The sequence below is a fragment of the Natator depressus genome, chromosome 1, assembly GCF_965152275.1.
Source record: "Natator depressus isolate rNatDep1 chromosome 1, rNatDep2.hap1, whole genome shotgun sequence".
Lineage (NCBI taxonomy): Eukaryota > Metazoa > Chordata > Testudines > Cheloniidae > Natator > Natator depressus.
The window spans coordinates 266,613,446-266,636,813 of NC_134234.1; the positions used below are offsets into that span (position 1 = coordinate 266,613,446).

Here is a 23,368-nt window from a genome sequence, read left to right on the forward strand (position 1 = left end):
CCCATCAAATTTCTCTTTTCACTCAGGTAAGCTTTCCTTTTTTCATTTTTTTTGTAAAATTCTGAACATATAATCCAGTAATTTCCCATTGTTAAAGAAATAATTTAAGATTACTTTGCAAGTAGAAATAAGGAATCTCAAATATTGGGAACCAAAAAGCTTTCCAGCTGTTTTTTTTTATTCCCATCCATTGGCCTCTCTCCTGTTTAACCACTTTCTTCCCTTGCTGTGCTCACCTGCTACTCCCTAGGTCTCCTGCTGGTCCCAATATGCATGTTGTTCTCCCTTCCCTGGCCGTCTTTTCTAAGAACCCTTGAATTCCATCTCTTTGTCTCCTACTTCATCTCCCTGCCTTGGTTGCCTCCTGCAAGACCCCTAGCACAGCCCCAATTTACGTCACTAAAGCAATTTTTAAATCATTAAGAGGGAAGCAGGCTTTGTGTTGCCTTCCACAAAGATGCTGCTCAGAACAGCTTTAGGGGAGGTGGGCATGCAGTTCTGCTCCTTGCTTAGGTCTTCAGACAATTAGACCTGCTGGGTCTGGGTAGCTCTAAAGTTGCTCCCTGATGCAAGACCACTGGCCAAAATGCACCCCTTTCCTGACTCAGTAAACCCAGAAACCAAGCAGGATCCTTTTCTGCCTGGGGAAAAAAATGTTGGAGCAGATGTAAGGCTGCATGATTCCTCTCTCTTCCCCCACAAATCCTGCAGCCAATTTATATAGTTCTACATTGAAAATACCTGTGTAAAAATTGTACCAATTTATTCAACAGATTAGTTGCCCATACATATTCTGTCATATTTACTTTAATGACTAAAGTAAGATTTTACTGCTTTTTACTCCTATTAGCCCTGTAGAGCCAATACAGAGTGAGGTGGGTTCTTTTCTTGTGCATCAACTAAATTCCATCCAGTTACAGCTGTGCAACCTTACTGAAGGGTTGTGGAGATGTCCCTGAGGTCAGAATGTGGTGGTCCTGTTGATGATGCACGATCCCGGTCCCCTTGGCCCCAGCATCAGTCCCCCTGATATCGGCACTGGTCCCCCCCACTCCAAACACCAGTCTCCAGCAAGGCAAAAAGAACTCTACTTGACCTTAGGTAGCATGAACAGGGCTGACAAAAAAAAAAAAATCTTTTCCGTTTAAACTGAATATGTTTGATATGGAAATGGAGAGTAACAATAAATATGGAACCCCCTGAAGCCTTTTTTTACCAGTCATTTTTCCGAGAACTACACTTTACAGTTCTGTAAAACTACTGTGCTTTGCATCCAAAACAAAAATCTTAACTTTTTAAAACAAAATCTTTGACTTTGGAGAAAAAACTTAATCTGTATTCATGTTGTTGCAGTATTGTAAAATATTGTTGTAGATTTAACGCTTTTCTTCCTATAAGCTCGAGTTGTTACCATTTTGCTACTGAAATTGTCAAGATACTTATCTTAACCTTATGATTATAAAATCATAAATGTTTACATGATTTCAACTAAAGAGAAACAAATATTAAACCATTTTGCCTAGACTTATTGTTCTTGATCTTTGAGAAATAATTGTCACATGTACTAGGCTTTCCCATATCTAGGATTACAGCAACCTCTAGGGGAACTAATTGAAACTAATTTTTTATGCAGATCTATAAAAACATTCTGCTGATATTTAACTTGGTTCTTGTTTGTTTGTTTAATGGGGTTAGGCACATAAGTAAATCACACCCTGTGATATACAAAGTAGAGCCCTTTTTTATTCTTTCTCTTTTGAAAGGTAGGACATTACTAGACTGGGATGATTAAGGGCTCTTCTTAGTCAAAATAAATCTTTCAAAATATGTTAAAGATTTCATCAAAAGCACCTGGTAACTGTTTTGACTGCTCTTACTGATTCATAAAATAGTATAAATCCATTCAAATGTAAATGAATGGGCACTATCAACAATACTGTGAATATATTTATTCTTGTTAAACAGTTGTGTAATGGGGGTATTGGCATTAGTAACATCCACCTGCCTTTATGATCTGGAGTTAGCATTGTTGAGTACAAAATGTGAGGTATAGCTATCGCCTTACTTGTCTGAAGTAGATTATTTAAGAGTTAGACACTGACATTGTCAGAAACTTCAAATTGTGTACATTTACTTTAATTACTTTAATTTTGTATGTTCTGTTATTCCCTTCTCTTACCCCAGAAGTACATCTTAGCAATTAAGGGAGCCTGGGTCTGAAATTTTGGTATAGTAACTTACATTTTGAACATAAAAGTTTTGTTGTTCTGTAGATGAGTTACTATGAGCACAGGTGAAAGTGCTCAATTGCTTTATGCCTATTTTCTTTCATTGTCAAATACTTCTGCAATGTAACCAGCACCAGAAGAGCAAATATACCTTACTGTGTATACGGTATCTAATGCCATAGTTAAGAAGAGGTATATACTGCTGTAAGTACCCTGTTGGCAGGCTCTCGCATGGGGTATGTGAAGTAACACTGCATGGGGGGCACCGTTTTAAAGAGCTTGACTGCATGGGGGTGGGGATGGAGTGGGGGACACTTTAAAAGGGCATCCCCCGTCTGACAACAGGCAAAATCCTGTTCTGGTTTGTTCCAGTACTGGGCAGGGACCAAATCAGCCACCAGGACCGTGGGTCAAGCCAGCCCCGTGGCCGCCTTCCTCTCCACCTCTGCGGGGGGAGGGGGCGCGTGGTGGCGTTTCCTCCAGCACAAAGGGTTTCCACCACCTGCAGCCACGCGGCTGGGTTGACCCGATGCCGGGGTGTAGCCCGGGCCTGCGGCGGTGCCGGGGGGAGGGGAGGGAAGGGGAGGGGCGGACTGGGAGCTTCCCCCCCGGAAGGGGCAGCGCGGGCGAAAGGCTGGCGGGGCCTGTGGGCGAGGAAAGCGGCGAGCCCACGGGGGCTTTCAAGGGGCGGGCGAGGAGACAGGAGCCGGGAGCGGGCAATGGAGCAGCCAGGCAGCGCCAGCGGCAGAGACACGCCAGCCTAGCGCCCTTCCCGCTGGGGGCGGGGCCCAGCGTCCGCGCGCCCCAGTCGCGAGCCGGTTTCCGCAGCAACCGCGCTTCCGCGTTCCCATGAGGCTCAGCGGCGTCAGCCTTATTGGACATTCCGAGAGGCTGACGGGTCCCGAGCGGGGTCACAGCCAGGAGGTATGGGGAGGGGCGGGGCGGACGGCTACAGCGGGAGGCGAGGCGCCATTTTTAAACCCTCTTGGCGGCTGCCCGCAACTGCTCCCGGGTGAGTGGTGGGGCGGCTCGGGCCCTCGCGTGGCGGTGTCCTGGTTGCCCCGCGCTCGCCTCGTCCGCGGACGGGGCTCGGCGGCTGGTTCGAGGCTCGCGGTTCCTGTTCTCTCCTCGGCCGGGCCCCGCCCCGTGCCTGGCGGCTGCTGCTTCCCCCCGTGCCTGGCGCTGCACAGGGCCTGGCTCGCGGCCTGAACGGGCGGCGACTTGCCCGGGGCGAGCTCAGTGGCGGGGCACAGAGACAGGCTGCGCTGCGCGCTGGCCGTCGGGGCATGGGGGGCGGGGGGTCGTCTCCTTCCACTGCCGGCGCCTCGCCCGCCGCGGGCTCCTGCTTCCACCGCTTGCGTCGGGGTGTGAGCCGCCCGGGAAAGGCCCCGGGCCTGTGCATCAGTGCAGAGGGGCCGTGAAGGCGCAGATGACCAACGACTTAGCAACCGGCGAGAGAAAACCCTGTCAATTGTGACTTGCCTGGGGGAGTGTGCGTGGTCAGGAGCGACCCGCGGCTCTCACTGGGCGTCGAGTCAGCTCATCGGTCTGGGAGGGGTGGATAAAAATCTCATGGATCTTTGTGAAAATGGCTTAGCTCCTGCAATGAGTCCGAGAGGGTGCATAAACGCAACTTCGTTGGTTGCTGTAACAGGGACACTTATTTTTCTAATGTAAAATAACCAGGAAGTTCTCTCGTGTATATCACCTTATCAGCACTACTGTAATTATCTACTGCTTCTGTGGTGGCTTTAAATAGCCCATTAATATCTGAGAACCATACTTCACACATTGTGAGGAAAGAAGTAGTGACTACTGAACTGAGATTGGTGTCTCTCTTGCAATATATGTAAGAGCTTTAGGAATATTTTCCAGAAGGGGTGAGCTAATATCTACCTTGTCTCTCTAATATCCTGGGAGGACAGGGCTACAACTACACTGCATACAACAAAGTATTGATCTGTGTCAGAGTTCTTGAGTTAACTGCACCTCCAACCTACTTGTCCTCTCAAGACACCCCACTTAGGTCACAGGCCTCTAGCATTCATCTTTCTCTGAGTGAAATCCCACGATTCTCTTCCTGCACATTATGGCCTTAGGTTGCAGACCTCTGCTAGTTTTGGTGATCAGCTCATTAGGTCTGACTTCAATTTAACACCCTCAGTTCTGTTCTTAGGCCAATGACAGGGTTATCCAGTAACCAGCCAGCTTTCATAAAGTGAAGTACTATTTATTCAGAACAAAAGCTTTTCACAGAAAATATATCTTAAAGTAATAAACAGCTTACCTGAACTCCTGACAAACATACTAGGTGGTTCTCCGTCTTTCATATGGAGACCCTGCTAGGCTTAAAATACTTAAGGTCCTCCCACAGAGCCTGTGTCTGTTGGTCACAGTCTCATGCCTGTGTCAGTTCTTGGATGGTGTCCCTGTCCTTTCTCAATCAGGTCAAAGGCTTTCTGCTAAGGTCTTTGAACCAGGTCAAACCAGGCCATGTGCTTTTTCCCTAGGAGGGTGAAACTTTAAAGACTTGTTACCTAGATTGTTTCAGTATTGGAGATTTGCATTAATTATTTCCCATTGTCTTTAATTCTTGTATGAAGCATTCTGTGTCATACCCATTTAGCCAGGAATACAGTCACTAACCAGCCCATACAGATACATATTACATTTATAAAGTTAATACAATGGTATTTGAATATTCCACAATTCCACAGCATTATGTCTGTTCCATCTCAATATAACAGGTGTTGGATATTCAAATATTCCCTAGCATATGTTATAAAAATATTTGTGTAGGTATTTCTACTGCATTCCTCACTGTGGCATGTAAGAAAGTTACAGATTTTAAAAGTAAATACAGAATATCGAAGAATCTTCTATTTATCTCTCCATTCACTGTTCCTCGTTGGGGTGTGTGTGTGTTCTTGTTTTTTTATGGGACGGGTAGGTCAAATCAATGGCTTTCATGGTGATTCTAATTTCTCCCAGTAGCGAGTTCCTCAGTCATTAGTATGTTGCCAAAAGAGCTGTGTTTCCTGCAGCAGAGAGATATTCTTTTAGGCTGATGGTAGTATTAATTCATAGTAACACGGTTGTCCTGACAGATCGTGGTAGGTGATCACAGGGAGGTGGTATTGGCTTTGCATTCTAGAACACTGAAATAAGTAAGTAAACAGCTTATTCTGTACATTATATGAAACTATTAAACTTTACACTTACAATAATAACTGAAGGAAGTTTTTTTTTAATGTCTGATACAATTAGCTGGCACAAGGCAAAATATTACTTGTCCTGTTCTGCAGTGGCCAAAAAATTACGTTCAGCCTTGTTATTTAACTTCATTGATCATAAGTGTGTTCAAATATGGTAATATTTTGTAGGTTAGACCAGGCTATAGTGATGGAAGCGGAGCTTTGAATGATTTATGCACGTAATCCTAAACAATTGCCGGTGAACACGGAAATCACCATTGTGTAACTTGGTTATGCCACTTAAATTAGAGCGATGCTTTGGAGTTTTCAAAATTTAAATTAGTATGATTACATAATTTTCTCTAAATTTAGGTTGATTTAGTTACCATTTACAACTGTTAGTAACAAATTCTATTACATTTTTAAAAAAATGTTTTTAAATTTTTTAAATGAATGGTGATATGGTGACTTAAAGGACTAATATCTCTGAATTTGCCAGGACTTAAAGTAAAGGTTGTAGTCCATATTAAAAAACAAAAAACAAACAAACAAACAAAACCCAGACACATTCTAACTCTATTTAAGTGAGTGAAACAATGAGGGACATAATTAAGGTGGTTGGAAGTTTAGCAGATAACATTCACATAGCATTTTATTCTCCTCTCTAACATTATTTTAAAGTTATTTAGCTTTTTAAAGGGGCAAATACACACACACACACACACACACACACACACACCCTTGATCCGAAGAATTAACACCCATTCCTATGGGTGTACATACGCAGGATGTTGTGGTAAAAGGTTTTACAGGCTTGAATTTGGGATGGCTATTTTGATCAATCACAGCATGCCATCATATACACTATATGCCTGATATTTTACAGAAAAAAATATTTAGAGATGTTTGAATTTTAATTTGAACTATATAAATATTTCATATTCCTCTTTCTAAAGTTAGATGACCTTAGTTATAATTAAACTGTACAGTCCTCAGAGGGAGAGAGAATTATAACTAATTTTAGAACTCTTTAAAAAAAATCCAAAACTCTGAATGTATTATCTAATCATGTTGTGGATTTAATGTATGATATATGGCTATAAGCAAGTGTCTTATTCCATTAGCTGGAAGTGATGCTTGCCTTATTAATGAATAATGCTCCTGTTCGTAGCCCTAACAAGGCAATTAAATATTTTCTGCTTATCCAAGAATGTATATTGCCTGTCCTGGAGCATGCACTAATGTGATTTGGTGAAAGAAATATCATGTTGGGGCGGAAAAGGAAGCAAACATTTGGCATATTTTTTGTTTTTAAAATGGTGATTTTGGATGTGGACAAATTGGAGAGAGCCCAGCGGAGGGCAACGAAAATGATCAGGGGGCTGGGGCACATGACTTATGAGGAGAGGCTGAAGGAACTGGGCTTTAGCGTGCAGAAGAGAAGAGTTGGGTCGGGGGGGGGGGGAAATTTGATAGCAGCCTTCAACTACCTGAAGGGGGGTTCCAAAGAAGATGGAGCTCGGCTGTTCTCAGTGGTGGCAGATGACAGAACCAGGAGCAATGGTCTCAAATTGCAGTGGGGGAGGTCTAGGTTGGATATTAGGAAATACTTTTTCACTAGGAGGGTGGTGAAGCACTGGAATGGGTTACCTGGGAAGGTGGTAGAAGCTCCATCTTTAGAGGTTTTTAAGGCCTGACTTGACAAAGCCCTGGCTGGGATGATTTAGTTGGTGTTGGTCCTGCTTTGAGCAGGGGGTTGGACTAGATGACCTCCTGAGGTCTCTTCCAACCCTAAATCTTCTATGATTCTATAATTAGATTGAATATTAGAAGTCACTGACCATGGATTAATCAGCAGTGTTGATTAAATGGTCAAAGGTGCATGTTATATGCAATTTAGCACTTGGATGGCAACTATGTGTACTTATGCAGGTCAGTAACTTTAATGGGACAATGTAAAAGTGCTTTTAAAAACTGGTTTCAGAGTAGCAGCCGTGTTAGTCTGTATCTGCAAAAAGAACAGGAGTACTTATGGCACTTTAGAGATTAAGAAATTTATTTGAGCAGAAGCTTTCGTGGGCTACGGCCCACTTTATCAGATGCATAGAATGGAACATATAGTAAGAAGGTATATACATACAGAGAACACGAAAAAGTGGAAATTGCCATACCAATTCTAAGAGGCTAATTAATTAAGATGAGCTATTATCAGCAAGATAAAAAAAAAATTTGTAGTGGTAATCAAGATGGCCCATTTCAGACAGCTCACAAGAAGGTGTGAGGATACTTAACATGGGGAAATAGATTCAATTTGTGTAATGACCCAGCCACTCCAAGTCTATTTTTTTTTCTTCTGCTGATAACAGCTCATCTTAATTAGCCTCTTAGAGTTGGTATGGCAGCTTCCACTTTTTCATATTCTCTGTATGTATATATATCTTCTTTCTATATGTTCCATTCTATGCATCCAATGAAGTGAGCTGTAGCCCACGAAAGCTTATGCTCAAATAAATTTGTTAGTCTAAGGTGCCACAAGTACTCCTGTTCTTTTTTAAAAAACTGACAGCTTCAGACTTTTATGCAGGTTTTAAAATCTACCAGAAGATGTCACTGTAATCTAAAACAGGGTTATTTTGTTAAATAGGTACCACTTACTGTTTTGACATTTAAAAAACCTGTTTGTAAACTATGGTTCTCTTTCCTGTTCTCCAAATCGGATCTTCTCAATTTCCAGTTCTTCCTCATGAAGTGTCATTGCAGGTGAACACTTTAGGTGCTGTGTGCCTGGCTTCTCAAGCCATGGAGCATGAATAGCAAGAGCCATTAGAAGGACTCTGGTATTCTGGAACTGAGAGTATAAAATTTTCCATTTCCCAACTGTCCCTCAGTTTCTCTTTCTGATGGCTGGTGTGTTCACAGAACCTCCACCTTGTCTTCTTTGCGTCAGTTTTAGGCTCAGTCTGCTTGTTTGTGTGTGGTTTTTCTGCTCAAGCAAGGTACTCATCTTGCCCAAATCTTTTGGGAGAGTCAGATCTATTTTTTGGAACACAATCTCCCCAATTAGGAGTGTTTTGCTTATTTGCTTGTTCCTTATCTCTGAAAATTACTTTCTCAATTCTGAAGCCTTTACAGCTTGGGACTTGGAATTTAGTTTCATGACAGTACAGATCTGAGCCACGTTTTAGTGGTGGCCACCATAGTCCTTTTCAGATGGCAACTCCTGGCTTGGAAATTCCTGTGTGTGTTGCCTTGGCTTTCTTCATCTGGAAGAATCCTGGATTGTGCTTGTAGTCGCTGTGTGGTTCTTGTTCTTGCTCTTGAAAAGCGTGGGTTGAAAAGTAGATTGCTTATTCAGAAGGTTCTTCAGAATTTGTTTTACTGAAGGATTAGTGCTCAGAATTGGAAAAGCAGAGGCAGGGAGAACAGTCACTGGAAGAATAGTCAGTCTTTTTTCTTCACTGGATGGCTCAATTCTAATTTCTTCTTCCTCTGGGCAAGTTTGGACAAGACAAGTCAAAAGAAAATCCAGTCAGTTCTGGCACTTTGCTTACATTAGCACTTCAACTGTTACCAACAGTGGTAGATCTGCCCTCACTATTAGTAATGGTGGGGAAAATTTCAGGAAAGAAATTAACATTGACAAAGCCTTGGATGTCACAGCATCTATTTTTATAATGGATGTATTATGGCATGTTTTTTCTCTGTGTGGGAGGCATGTGATTTTTGAGTAAGGTCTTGTAGATTGAAACACATTCTTCAGGATAAAATTGTTAGCATTAAAATGGATCCCCTATTTTATGGAAATATTTCTATGGAAACCCACAAGAGTTTAGTGAAGGTTGGAATGCTAGAAAATGACTTACATATAAGACCCTAGTTGAATCACGGAATGATTGTCAATAATTGTGTCCGAGTTGCAGATAAGAAGTGGAAAATTGCAGAAAAGTAATAATAGACCTTTATAAATTGTAGAAATTTGGAAAAACCAGAGAAGATCTATTTAAGAAAAACCTGCTGGAACAATATAAACACTCAAGTATTATGTTATGCCTGCTAATTTTTTTTGATAACCAGACATTTTGCTGCAACTATATTGCTGCGATTAATGTCCAAGGCTGAGAGCAGGAGCCTAATATCTGTGAGATCTGTAATTTCTGCAGTATCACAAATTAAGTAGGGCCTTAGTTATATACAGTACTGCAACTTATATTTGAAAACAAGTTAAAGTATTTGCTGCAATGATACCTAAAGTTTAGGGAATAGAATCGGAGTGGGGGGAAATAAAAATATTAAAAAATAGAATAGCAGATAAAATTGTCTTTGTTCAGACTCACACATTGTCAACACTGGGATTTTACTCACCACTGTAGCTGCGCCAATAGCTAAAATCAGAGTGGTTAAAAGGAAGTTATGAAGCTTTGTAATATGAAAGCATAAAAATAGTGTGTGAAGCCTTTTGAACCATGAATGAGTATTACTAATTAGTTGCACTTGTGTTTGTTACAGGTAATTTGGCCTCCTGGGATGCCATCAAAAGAAAAGGTGGAGGGAATCCTTCTGAAGGTGGTAGATTTGGACTGAATTCATTTTTACCTGGTTGTCAACTCAATAATATTAGCTAGGATGGATACTTTCACCAGTATACTTCCTCCAATAAGTGGAAATACTGATCTTGCTGGTTCACAAGCAGAAATACAAAAACTTTTAATCGATGAAAGAATGCGGTGTGAAAATCATAAAACAAATTATCAAACTCTAAAGGCAGAGCATACAAGGTACAGTACTTTAAATGTCTGTTTTCCTTATTTTGTTTGAGCTGTTAAAAGGTAAAATTAAATATTGGAAGGAAGGGGGTTTTTTTGGTTGTTTTTTTTTTAAGCTAGTTACCTGTCTGACTTTAATTTGTAGGAGTAGCAGTACAAGTGTTTACTGGATTCAGTCATGAGTTCTGTAAATTGCTCCATTGAGGAAGGGCTTTGATTGTTAAAATACTCAGTGTCCAATAGAAATGTACATTACTACTCAAATTTATGCTTCAGGCCAAGTTTGACAGTTTTCTAAAATAATACTTTGTTATTTACACAACAACAACTTAAAGCTCTCAACATATGCGAGGTGAGGGTTCTGAAATATTCAGTGCATCTGTAAATATGCAGTAATTTCAAGAATTTAGCATAGTAACCATGTCAAATGTATTTTGGGGGGAGGGTGGAAATGACACCTAGTAGATATTTTGTCAGATTTTATGTCTTTTTCTTCTGTACTTCTTTTATTACTGTGACTTCAGAATTTTCCGCATAAGAAAGATCTGTTTTTAGAGGATAAATGGGCATTCTTAGTATAAAATAAAAATACTTTATATTTTGCAGGTTACAGGATGAGTATACAAAATCACAAAATGAGCTCAAACGGTTGTTAGTTGAAAAGCAAACCATCCATGACAAATTTCAATTTCTTCTTGCTGAGCTCCGAGGGGAATTATTAGATAAAACTAGGGAACTAGAGGAACTGAAGATGCAGGTGAGAAAATGGTTCCCAGAACTTAATATGAATTTCAGTCCTTCTGTAGAAACATTTCTCTAATATGTCTTTATCAATGTATTGTGTGTTTTAGCTGTAGTTTTTCTTTCTGTTTGTTAAATTGGATCTGTTACAGCCATGTCCTCAAATCACAAATCTTGACTGAGTTGCACTCCTCTTGTAATTTGACTGCAGGAGCACAAATGAAATGACAGTTAAAACTTCTGGTACCATTTAGATCTTCTAAACTCTGTTATCATGCATTCCATGAATCGTAGTCTCTTGAAAAGGTGCCATTGATGGCACACTCCTTCTTTACTATGTTCTAGTATTACTAATGTCAAGTTCTCCCCTTCAGGGATCAAAAATTAGTTAGACTGGTTATGAAGAAGGATGAAGAAAATTAAGGGGAAGCGTCTCTCTTCCCTGTGTCAACACTGCAGCTGGGATTCTGCTATCCCCACTGGGATTTCAGTCAGCTTACGCAATGCATTAGGCCCTCTTGCTCTGTGAGATGGTGACACAGAAAGAAAAGAGTCTTTCATCCTGTAAATGAAGATGTACTGAAGGGAGAAAATTAAGCTTCCATTTTCCTTCAGCCGCTTTTTTTCCTCTGCCATCTGTATTTTTATGAACTTACATCAGCAGTGCTTGTTTTCAGGCAAAGATCCCACTTGTGCAATTTGTTGACTGAGAACATATTTTCCCTATTGCTAACCTCTTTAGTCAGATCGGTGCCTCATAAAGAAAGCTTTTTCACCTGTGGTACTCAAGGTCTGAACAGGTTCTGGGAAGAAGCTTAAGATGCCACTATTCATCATTTTTCTTTTAACTATTCCAACCTTGCTTCAGCACATACATTGTACCTGGTACAGTGGGGTTAGCTAAAATTCAAATTGTGCAAATCACATGTTGACTGTCAGTCTTTTCTACTTTGGAGGTCAATGAAATTTTCAGGAATCTATTTACAGTAACTATCATTTCCCCACAGCTTGGAAAGACTAGAGTTGACTTTCCAATGACTAGTCCATTTTGTGACCAGTGTTGATCTGAAGGTATTTTGGCAGTCAGCTGCAGGGGTTCATGTTAGCTATTCAGCTGCCAGTGAAATAACTTTCTAGCATTCTTTCTGAGCAAACCTTCATCTCCTGTATTGATCCCTCTTCTGCAAGTCAACATTTGCCTCAGGTTCTTCACTTCAGGAAGGCTGATACCAGCGCCAAAATGTAAGTGGGAGGGGTTTGTAGTGATCCTGTTCGTGTCCGATCTACTCAGATGAGTTCTTCCATAGTTTCTTTTACAACCGCAATCTGCTTGTCAGGCTCTGAGGGTTTGTGTGATCCAACATGACACGTGAATCACAAGAGCTTTCTAGAGTTCAGAGTAGCAGCCGTGTTAGTCTGTATCCACAAAAAGAAAAGGAGTATTTGTGGCACCTTAGAGATTAACAAATTTATTTGAGCATAAGCTTTTGTGAGCTACAGCTCACTTCATAGGATGCATTCAGTGGGGAAACGAAAAACCCCATAAAAACAAATTCCTAGGAATTTAACAGAATTTGGTCAGGGAAAGGCAATACTGTCTGATTGAAAATTCTAAAGATCTTCTGTCTACCCATAGTTCAGTATACTCTGAATGAAGGAGAGAATTCTCTCAATGCTGCTTACAGAGCTGGTCTTCAGTGTCTGAAGTGCTTCTGGGGCCCAGAATGGCAGAAGAAAAGTGGAATTTGTGAGAGGCTTTGTTCTTATGGGAGGCAATTGAGGGTATGTCTATGCTGCAAAGTTGTAGACAGAACTTTTGTCTTTCATGAGTACTTAAAGCCCCCCCGCCCACACACGCGAAAGACAAAAGTTTTGCCGACACAAGTGGCAGTGTGAATGCAGCTTTGTCGGCACGAGCGCTCTCCTGCTGACAAAGCTAACTGTGCTCGTGGGGCTGGAGCTATTTTGTCGGCAACAGTGCCAACAAAGAGCATTTACACACGCTGACTTTTAGAGACAAGGTTGTGTCAACACAGCCTTCTCGCTAAAAGCTGCGTGGCGTAGACAAGCCCAGGAGAGTAGGTGCAGGGAGCTCCTTGGCCATCCAGCATCTTGCCATGTTGGATTTAAGCCATTATGTTCTGCTTTTCTATAAGAATTCAAGGGGCGTTTGTTCTTTTGTTTGTAGGAGTCACTTTTTTTTTTTCATGTCAAGGTAGAGAGTTCTTAAAGGCAGACTATTTAGTTTAAAAACAAAACAAATCTTAGTGAATTGGCCTTTATCTGTTGAGACATTCTACTAAAATCAAAATGGAGATGTTCTAAACACGCTTCCCACCTCTTTTTCCAAAATTCTGTTTGTTTTAAGTAGTAATGCCACATATCTCTGGTTTTGCAGTTACCACTGAAATCCAGTCGAAATTCAGTGAAGGATGCAACCTGTTGCCAATCTGATTTGATATATGCAAAAGCTAGACACCCAACAGAGGTTAAAAAAAATTGTTGCAATTTAAGAAATACTGTATCTCAGAGCAGGATGATCTGTATGCTTTAAAAACAAACAAAACTCTTTTTGGGCCCTAGTGTAAGAACTGTAACCAGAAATCTTACACTCTTCATCAAGAAAATGAGAATGCAGTAAGACCATGCCCACTGCACTTTTCTGAGGGCTTTTTCTTTTCTGCCCTCGTCTGTGCTTATTGATGGTATCTACATTGTTTTCCTCAATCCGTTCATAATTTTTTAATCTAGTAACAAAAGGGAGCAAATCACTGAAAAAGCAGAATGAGAGTGGGAAGAAAACAAGTCCTTCACTGTTTGAGCATTAGACTTGAATTACAGCAATTAAGGAAGAAGGCAAAAAAAAAAAAAAAAACGTAGTGAATGTACCTTATCTGAAGAACTTCAAAGATGATGTAGTGGCTGGATTTATTTCATATATATTTAATAGTGTTAACCTTTGCAATGTTAAATTTTTTCCTCAGAAAGCACATCAATTATAGCTAGATTGATTGATTAGCTTTTTATGAAAGCAGGAAAAAATTAAAAATAAATTTTATAAATGGCATATGTTCATAAGAACTTTTTAAAAATTGTATATGAAATGTTTCATTGCCCAACGTTTGTTTTCCAATATAAATTACTTAATACGACTGTTTGGTTATTCTACAGTACGTTTGTTTTCTATACATGTCAGGTACTAACTCCTCAAAAGCTGGAGTTGCTAAAAGCACAAATACAACATGAATTGGAAACCCCTATGAGAGAACGCTTTCGGAAACTAGATGAAGTAAGTAGTAAGACGTATTTAACTTCACTTTGTCTAGATTGAGGGAGGGTTTGTTTGGTATTTTGCTTGGCATTAAAATGACTTATGAAAAGATGATGGGGAAATTCAATGGATGACTCGTGAAATAAAAGTATTTACTTTGATATGTTTATCTACTTTTGTGCTTGAGTGAATCTGTGTTCTACTTCCTAATTTAGGAGGTAGAAAAATACAGAACAGAATATAACAAACTTCGTTATGAACATACCTTCCTCAAATCAGAATTTGAACACCAGAAGGAAGAACATGCACGTATTTTAGAAGAGAAAAAAATAAAGTATGACTCTGAGGTAGGTAGAGAATATGTAATATAAGTTAAACTATAAAAGTGAAATATTTTAGGTATTTATAAAATTTTAATAAGGGTTTTGTCATTTTAGTGTAACTTTAACTATTATAATTTTGTCTTTTTCGTACTCTTGTAATATGTTGGTTATCAGAGTACTGTCAGCTCAAACTTTTGTCATGGTCTGGTCCATAACAATTTACATCAATTTGTTCAAGATATCCTGTAGAAATATCAGTTGTCCTATTGCAAATAATAGGCTTGTCTTTAAATGACAGCCAATAACAATGCTTGCAAACCTTTTTTATTAGTTTTGAGAGATTTAGAAAGATCAATACATTATCTCCAGTCCTAAATTAGTAGCTCAAATAGCCTAAATAAAAGTAAATAAATATAGAATTTAGATTCTATATAGAATCCTAGAATATCAGGGTTGGAAGGGACCTCAGGAGGTCATCTAGTCCAACCCTCTGCTCAAAGCAGGACCAATCCCCAACTAAATCATCCCTTTGTCAAGCCTGACCTTAAAAACCTCAAAGGAAGGAGATTCTACCACCTCCTTAGGTAACGCATTCCAGTGTTTCACCACCCTCCTAGTGAAAAAGTTTTTCCTAATAGCCAACCTAAACCTCCCCCACTGCAACTTGAGACCATTACTCCTTGTTCTGTCATCTGCTACCACTGAGAACAGTCTAGATCCATCCTTTTTGGAACCCCCTTTCAGGTAGTTGAAAGCAGCTGTCAAATCCCCCCTCATTCTTCTCTTCCGCAGACTAAACAATCCCAGTTCCCTCAGCCTCTCCTCATAAGTCATGTGTTCCAGTCCCCTAATCATTTTTGTTGCCCTCCGCTGGACGTTTTCCAATTTTTCCACATCCTTCTTGTAGTGTGGGGCCCAAAACTGGACACACTACTCCAGGTGAGGCCTCACCAATGTCAAATAGAGGGGAATGATCACGTCCCTCAATCTGCTGGCAATGCCCCTACTTATACATCCCAAAATGCCATTGGCCTTCTTGGCAACAGCGGCACACTGTTCGCTCATATCCAGCTTCTCGTCCACTACAACCCCTAGGTCCTTTTCTGCAGAACTGCTGCCTAGCCATTCGGTCCCTAGTCTGTAGCGGTGCATGGGATTCTTCCGTTCTAAGTGCAGGACTCTGCACTTGTCCTTGTTCAACCTCATCAGATTTCTTTTGGCCCAATCCTCTAATTTGTCTAGGGCCCTCTGTATCCTATCCCTACCCTCCAGTGTATCTACCTCTCCTCCCAGTTTAGTGTCATCTGCAAACTTGCAGAGGGTGTAGTCCACGCCATCCTCCAGATCATTTATGAAGATATTGAACAAACCCGGCCCCAGGACCAACCCTTGGGGCACTCCGCTTGATACTGGCTGCCAACTAGACATGGAGCCATTGATCACTACCTGCTGAGCCCAACGATTTAACCAGCTTTCTATCCAGCTTTTGTCCATTCATCCAGCCCATACTACTTTAACTTGCCGGCAAGAATACTGTGGGAGACCGTATCAAAAGCTTTGCTAAAGTCTGATTATATTATGCTAAAGTCCAGTAATATCTGATTACTAACCCAAGAAAAGGGCAGCAGAAAATACTGAGGTGAGCAGGAAAACTTGTCCATTTTCAAATTTCTCAATATTCCTTTGTCTGCCATTTCTGAAAATTTTTCATGATCTCTCTACTATTGACCCTCTAAATGTTTCAAAATTTGTCCTCACCTATGATTTAGCTCTTGGGTAAACTATTCAATGATCTGTTTTGCTTGGGGCCAAGTTTTCAAGAAAGAGTCTAAATTGCAAATATATGCACAAGTATATAATTACCAGTTGCACTCCAGTATGTATCTCTAGCATATTATATTTAGGTGCTTACCTGAAAATTTAGCCAAAACTGATATTTATTCTGAGACGTCAATATGTAAATCAGCTATGGTATGCACAATCAAGTCTTGAGACTCAAAATAATTCAGGTCTTCTGTTTTATCAGCTCTTTAAGATTCAAGAATTGCTGGTTAGCTTTTGAACCTCTCTAGTTTTAAACCTCCATGACTGTTAGAATTATAGGTGAAATTATTCCCATACTCTCCTGTTGCAGAGACTGCTTTGGTTTGTTTTGTTTTCCATCATATAGCCAAAGCAGGATAACTTCACCCAACTTTCCAAAATCAGAAACTGAGGCTTGGTCTATACTACAGAGTTAGGTCGACGTAAGGCAGCTTACGTCGATCTAATTATGTCAGTGTACATGCTACAGCCTTGCTCCCTCCGATGTATGTGCCCTAGTACATGGACATCCTAACTCCATCTCCACAAGAGGTGTAAGGTTTATGTCAGTGTAGTCAGGGTGACAGTGTCCATATAGACTCTGTGTTACTTACATCTGCTGTTGGCTGCCATTCTTGTAAATTTCATGGATCCATGCTGGAGCTGTGAAATTGACAAGAAAGCTGTGGAGCCTGTGGGGGGCTCCTGCTGCCTGGGCTTCCTGCTGCAAGCCAGGCTGCACCCACCTCACACAGAGCCTGGCTGCCCCCTGGTGGCAGGGAGCAGAAAACGGAGAGACCAGGGGGGCAGCAAGGCTTTCAGCCTGTTCCCCCCCGCCCCCCCACACTCTGCCCCTCTTAAGCGCGTCAGGTGAGGACGCACACCACTGACAGAAGGAGGTTAGTGTGACATGAACCACTGTAGTAATTGTTGCAGTGGTTCAACTCGACTTACCTTTCTATTGTAGACATGCCCTCGGGGAAGTTGTCTCAACTGGCAGGCTCTTGAGGGAGGGACAGTCCTTCCTGCTGTTGACTGAGGGCATGTCTACATTGCAGTGAGACCCTGCAGGGCTCCTGGGGCTCAGGTTAAGGGGCTGTTTAATTGCGCTGTAGACGTTTGGGCTACAGCCTGAGCTCTGGGCTCCTTCCACCTCACAGGGTCCTATAGCCCTCGCTCCAGTCTGATCCTGAACACCTACACTGCAGTTAAACAGCCCCTTAGCCTGAGCCCTGCAAGCCCAAGTCAGCTGGCTCAGGCCAGCCCTGGGTTTTTAACTGCAGGCGCCAACAAGCCTACTTTTGTCCCCTGCACAGTCAGCAGGCTGAAGTCAGATTGTTGTGGTTCTGTGGATCTTATTACTCGAAGAAACTAAATTAACATTTAAATGCAGATAGATTTCCCTGTTTAAGAAAAAATCAGCAATTTGCATTAATCATCAACTTGTGTATTATTTTGGTGACTGACAGCTAAATAATGTAACGGTTGTATATTTTTCTGTGTAACTATTAGATAGCAAGACTGGATAGAGATAAAGAAGAACTGCATAATCAGCTGCTTAGTGTTGATCCCACAAGAGACAATAAGCGAGTGGAGGTACTCCTAAGAGAAAAGGCTCAACTACATCAAAAATTAAAAGGTTTAGAAGCTGAGGTAGCAGAACTAAGAGCAGAGAGAGAAAATAGTGGCATGCAGGCAGATAATGTCCAAAGAATACAGGTACGGCAGTTGGCGGAGATGCAGACTACAATGAGATCTCTGGAGGTAAGAAGTTTAACTGTCTCCCAGGGGAACACAGCAAATAAATTTGGAAGTTTTTGGACCAGTCGACTCTGGTTCCATGTAGATGTTAAAGAATTAAAAATTTTGCATTTTCCGAACTTACTCTGTACTTCTGATTTTATTTTTAAGTTATCACTTCTCAAATTCTGTCATAGCATGGGCTACATCTTAACTGAAAAATTCTTACAGACCATGTCCATTCTCACCCACAGTTCTATTTGTAGTCACTTAAGATGCATGTGTGAATTTCAGTTGCTTAACTGGAATTTAATATTGGGATAGTGTGTGTTTTGATTGTCTTTAATACAATAAAAGTTTTGTCCTTTTAAAAAATGTTAATTATATGATCTACTTTTGTTCTTCATTTAATCAGCCCCACTCACTTGTGTTCATGTGTTTCCTTCTTGCTTACCTATCACGTGATACTCATGTCTCCTGCACATGTTGCCGCAACTTCCTAGCTTCCTTTTCTTGTCCCCTTGCACATACTTCCCTACTGTAAGGTCCCATCTATCCTACTTCTCTTCTGTACATGCTTTTCAGGTTTCACTTCTCCACTGAACATTCCTCACTGGCTTGAGGGCTTCAGTCCCATGAATTGTTCCTGTTTTTTTGTCTGTTGGCAGCTCCAGTCTGTGGTGGCTTTTCTTCCTACTGTGTAGCTGCAGCCCATAGTTAGACTGGCTTCCTTTCCATCTTACTTTTACAGGTGCCTAAGCTCTTCACTGCAATAGTTTGTTCAGCCGTCCCAATTTTATAGGGACAGTCCTGATATTTGGGGCTTTTTTATATAAGCACCTATGACCCCCCACCCTTTGTCCCAATTTTTCACACTTGCTATCTGGTCACCCTACACTGCTGTGAGCTGTATTTCTGTAAAAGCAGTTAGAAACAAGGAAGAGCCAGCACTATATGCCTGGCATATTGCTGTGGATTACCATCAAGTGGTCTGAAGACCACAACTTGACAAACACTGCTGTTAGATTTTTTTTTTTTTAAAACGGGCAAGGCATCTTAAAGACCTATCAAAATGCACTTCATAATGCTTAGATCTACTCTAATCTTAATTTAGTAATTTTTAAAATCTTATTGGAAAAAAATAAATTGATTGAAGTCAATGTCCTGGGTTAAGCATCTACTTGAAATTTTATTAAAGTGCTGTCTCCCAACACCGCAAAATGCAGAGTACTGAGACTGTTATTTATCCTTTATGATGATGACTTTACAGAGGTACACTCTAGGTGTTTTGTGCTGGGGTGTGTGTCTACAGAAGCCTTTTTGGAGCACTGCTTGCAGGCACACACATCCTTACAGCCTAACAGTTTACTGGATGAGGGTGTAAATACGTGACCTCTCTGACCAAGCCTCCATTCCTCTTGCCTCCAGAAGGCTTTGGGGATGTGGGGGGTGCATGAGTCTGTGGGGGAATGTAGTTACAAGTGTTACTCTGAGTAAATTAGAGACAGAACATAGTGTACTGCAAACCTCTACTAAATATAAATTAAGGCTATGTTTTAATCACTGGTATTTTTAGTAAAAGTCATGGACAGGTTATGGGTAATAAACAAAAATTCATGGCCCGTGACCTGTCCATGACTTTTACTATATACCCTTAACTAAAACTTGGGCTGCGGGCGCTCTGGGGAGTGGTCCGGTGGTGCCGCAGATGCTGGGTGGGTGGGTGGCCCGGGACCCATGCTGGTGCTGGGAAGGGGGGCTGGGCAGCAGCTCGTGGCCTGGGACCCCCACTGGTGCTGGGGCGCAGGGGAGGTTTGGCAGGGATGGCAGGCTACCTACCTGGCTCCGATCAGCATGTTGCTGCAACTCCTACAGGGAGGTGCCGCCAGGGGGGCACCACGTGCTGCTTCCGCCACAAACGTCAACTCTGCAGCTCCCATTAGCTGGGAACCGCAGCCAGTGGGAGCTGCGGTGGTGGCACCTGCGGGCATGGGCAGCACACGGAGCCCCCTGGGCCTTCTGCCTAGGACAGGGGTGGGCAAACTTTTTGGCCTGAGGGCTGCATCTGGGTATGGAAATTGTATGGCGGACCATGAATGCCCGGTGGGGGAGAGGGACTCTATGGGGTGTAGCATGGGAGGGCTCTATAAGGGATGTTACAGAGGTAGGGGAATGGGGTGCTCATCGGGTGGGGGATGCTCTATAGGGGTGGTGCCTGGGACTCCTAGGGGCTCTGCCAGCCAGCAGTGACACCACTGCCACGGGAGGAGGCACCCTAGCTGGGATGGGTGCGGCCCCTGGGCGGTTTCTAGGAGGGTGGGGCTGTAGGAGACCGGGAGGGGATTGGTCTTGCTGCTGCGTGGTGGGGGCTGCCGTTTAGGGGCGAGGTTCCAATCCTGGAAACAATGCAGTAAGGTTGTGCCTGCGCAGTGTGGTTCTGGGTGAAGCTGGTGCTCATCAAGGGAATTGTGAGTCAGGGGCTGGGGAGCACATGTGGCCTAGGAGCTGCAGGGACATATCGGTGGGAGCCGGAGAGCGCCCCCCCCCCCCCACCCCACCTCCAACCGTGCTCCAACTGTGAGCCCCCTTCCACACACCCAAACTGCTGCTGCTGGCCCTGAGCCATCATCGGCCGCTGCAGAAGTCACTGAATCCATGGTTTCTGTGACAGATGTGCAGCCTTAATATAAATATGTAAGCCAGTAGTGTCCAAAAAGCCCTAATCAAGATTGGGACCCTATTTGTTCTATACAATGTACAAATGCATATCAAGAGATAGTTGCTGCTCCAAAGAGCTTATAAATACTTTTTTTATTCAAGGCAGAAAAGCAGTCAGCTAAGCTCCAAATTGATCGCATTGAAAAAGAACTACAGATGAGTAATGAGCAGAATACTCTCTTAACCAGCAAACTGCACAAAGCCGAACGAGAAATCAGTGCCTTGGCCACTAAAGTAAGTGCTTTTGTGGTATCAGCAATATATTTTCACATCTGGTTTCAACCTGAAGAAAAAGGTGGTTTCATCTGACTTTTTAAAACCATATTTCACTTGGTTTTTAATGTAAAACTATTTTCTGCCCTTTGAGTCTATGGTACCTGTAATAAATGTTCTTTAATTATAGATGGCAAGATAGATAAGGAGATTTTATCGTTCTCATTCTCTGGATTTTTTTTTTTTTTTTTTAATGATGTGGTGCTTGAAGAGCCATATTTAGTACCATACTAGGTTTTTCCAACCCTTAATAAAATATGTCTGGTGCTATCAAATAAGGGTTGTGATTTCTTACTTTAATAAAAATCATCAGACTATAGTGACAAATCTAAACAAAAGTGCTAGAGCTTGAAACTAAAAAAAATTGGATCATCAAGATTTGGTTTCTGGTTATTAAAATAATTCTACCTAAGAACAAAAACAATGTTACTTGTCTAATGAATCGTTCATTAGACTAGACTGAAGTAAAGAACTCTGTGTTTTGTATTTTCCTTTCCTTGTGGAACTGCTCTAAAAAGTGCCCATCTGGTGACTTCCTTCTAACAGTCAAAACAGAACTTAATTTTCCAGAAACATTATTTGACTTAATGTTAGCTTTACTTCTCATTTGTATATCAGAAAATATACTCAGAATTCTAGTCCCAGAGAAGAGAATGCTTGGACAGACATTATTTTAACAATCCTCAATGCTTCTTCCCAGTACATCTTGGAGAGAATTCCAATGAAAATAATAAACCAAAGTAAACCTTAATACCTTCAGTCTCTACTGGAGAGATTGTGGTTAGATTGCCCTCACCATTTCTGAGGCTGCCCACAGATCCACAACTTCTGGTCTCACACATACAATACTATGCAGAATACCTTCAACACAGTTTTGTTTTTGTTTTTTTAAATCAACAAACAAACTGAAACACTAATCTACTGCCTTTTGGAACATACCCCCCAAAATAATAGACACATCCATTCAAAATATTACATTTAACAGCTATTAGCACCATAATATGGCTCAAAAAGACACCTAACACAAGAAATGTGAAAGATGGAACAAATCACAGTCCAAATTTAACAATCCAAGAACTGGTTCAAGATGAGCTTAAGCACACCCAGTACTTGCAAAATAAATCAGGCAAAAATACAGTCTCAGCCCTGAACTACATTTTCCCCATGCACCAAGATTCTAACCTTCTGTAGGAAGAGGACAAAACACCAAACAACCCACATGCCTAATCATGTAACATGACACACCTAGTTCTTATTTATCTAATTATTTGATCTATCTAATTATTTATATTATATTAGCACCTGGGCATCAGGGCTCCATCAAGCTAGGCATTGTATGAACAAATAAGAAGAAAGCCCCTGTCCCGGAAAGTGAACGCCAGGTAACTTTAAAAAAGGAAAAAAATGAGCTAAAACACCAGCCTGGCTCTTCCGTCCCTTTTGTGTCTTGTTTGCTCCCCATCAGAAGCTGTACAAGGGGTATGGAGCCTTGAGGTTGTGTTAATTGCTGTTTTCTATAAAACCACAGGAGTGCTGAGGAATTTGACTAAATAGTAGTGTTACTGGAGGGTAGAAACTTCCACCTAAGCAGGTCGACTCCAAGAATGTGTGCAGTAGGTCCCTCCAGCGCTGCGCTCCCCTCCCACTGTGTATCCAGACAAGCTTATTTCAGAACACAGGTCCTTTAAGTGCACAAGTGATTTATGTATCTTCCTCAGGTTTGTGCCTCAGAAAGCTCCTTATGTTAACTTCATATTTAAGCATCCAAATCCACAGTGTAGTTACTTAATAAGCTACTGTGTCATTCTTAACCTTTTACAACTTGTAAGTGCCAGCAGGTTGTAATTACATTTGTCACTGCAAATGGATTTTCATTGTAAGTGCTTTCCTCTAGATATTTAATTCTCACTGACCATGTAATTACTGTGCAGTAAGAGCCTAAACTATAGAAAGTTTCATGTAGGCAGTAATTGCCTTTAGTGATTTGATGTCCTATTTAAAACCACTGTTTTTATGGGGCAGTTTTTATGCATTACAGTTTCAGAAAAGATGCATCTGGTTTCAAATTATTTTAAAACTATGAACAATTGGATTTTTAAAAAAGTTGTGTAGCAATCTATAATTTCTAGATGCTGTAAATTGCTGTCAGACTGAACTGAATAAGGACGTCTTCAGTGGAATTATTATTTTTCCTGTCTTTTTGTATCACTTCATGTTGTTAGAATCTCTGTAGCTTCATTTTGGCTAGAAGTTGAGGAGGTTTAAGCCAGGAGGGAAAAACATGAAAGCTAGAGTGCTGGCAGATTGACATAAC

General features: G+C 41.4%; 1 protein-coding gene across 3 annotated transcripts in view; it reads left to right on the forward strand.

Moving 5' to 3' along the window:
• Positions 1-3,190: 3,190 nt before the first annotated feature.
• Positions 3,191-23,368, forward strand: part of CEP83 (centrosomal protein 83) — a 35,364-nt gene continuing 15,186 nt past the window's right edge. Inside the window, exons 1-7 of one of the 3 annotated variants that reach the window (XM_074941903.1) lie at positions 3,191-3,240; positions 9,929-10,197; positions 10,792-10,942; positions 14,123-14,215; positions 14,413-14,544; positions 17,836-18,087; positions 20,884-21,015. In XM_074941903.1, coding sequence (XP_074798004.1) covers positions 10,046-10,197; positions 10,792-10,942; positions 14,123-14,215; positions 14,413-14,544; positions 17,836-18,087; positions 20,884-21,015 — 912 coding nt within the window. In that variant the 5' untranslated portion in view covers positions 3,191-3,240; positions 9,929-10,045. Of the gene's footprint in view, positions 3,241-9,928; positions 10,198-10,791; positions 10,943-14,122; positions 14,216-14,412; positions 14,545-17,835; positions 18,088-20,883; positions 21,016-23,368 lie in introns of those variants that run through there. The other 2 variants (XR_012637577.1, XM_074941904.1) reach the window with 2 other exon arrangements.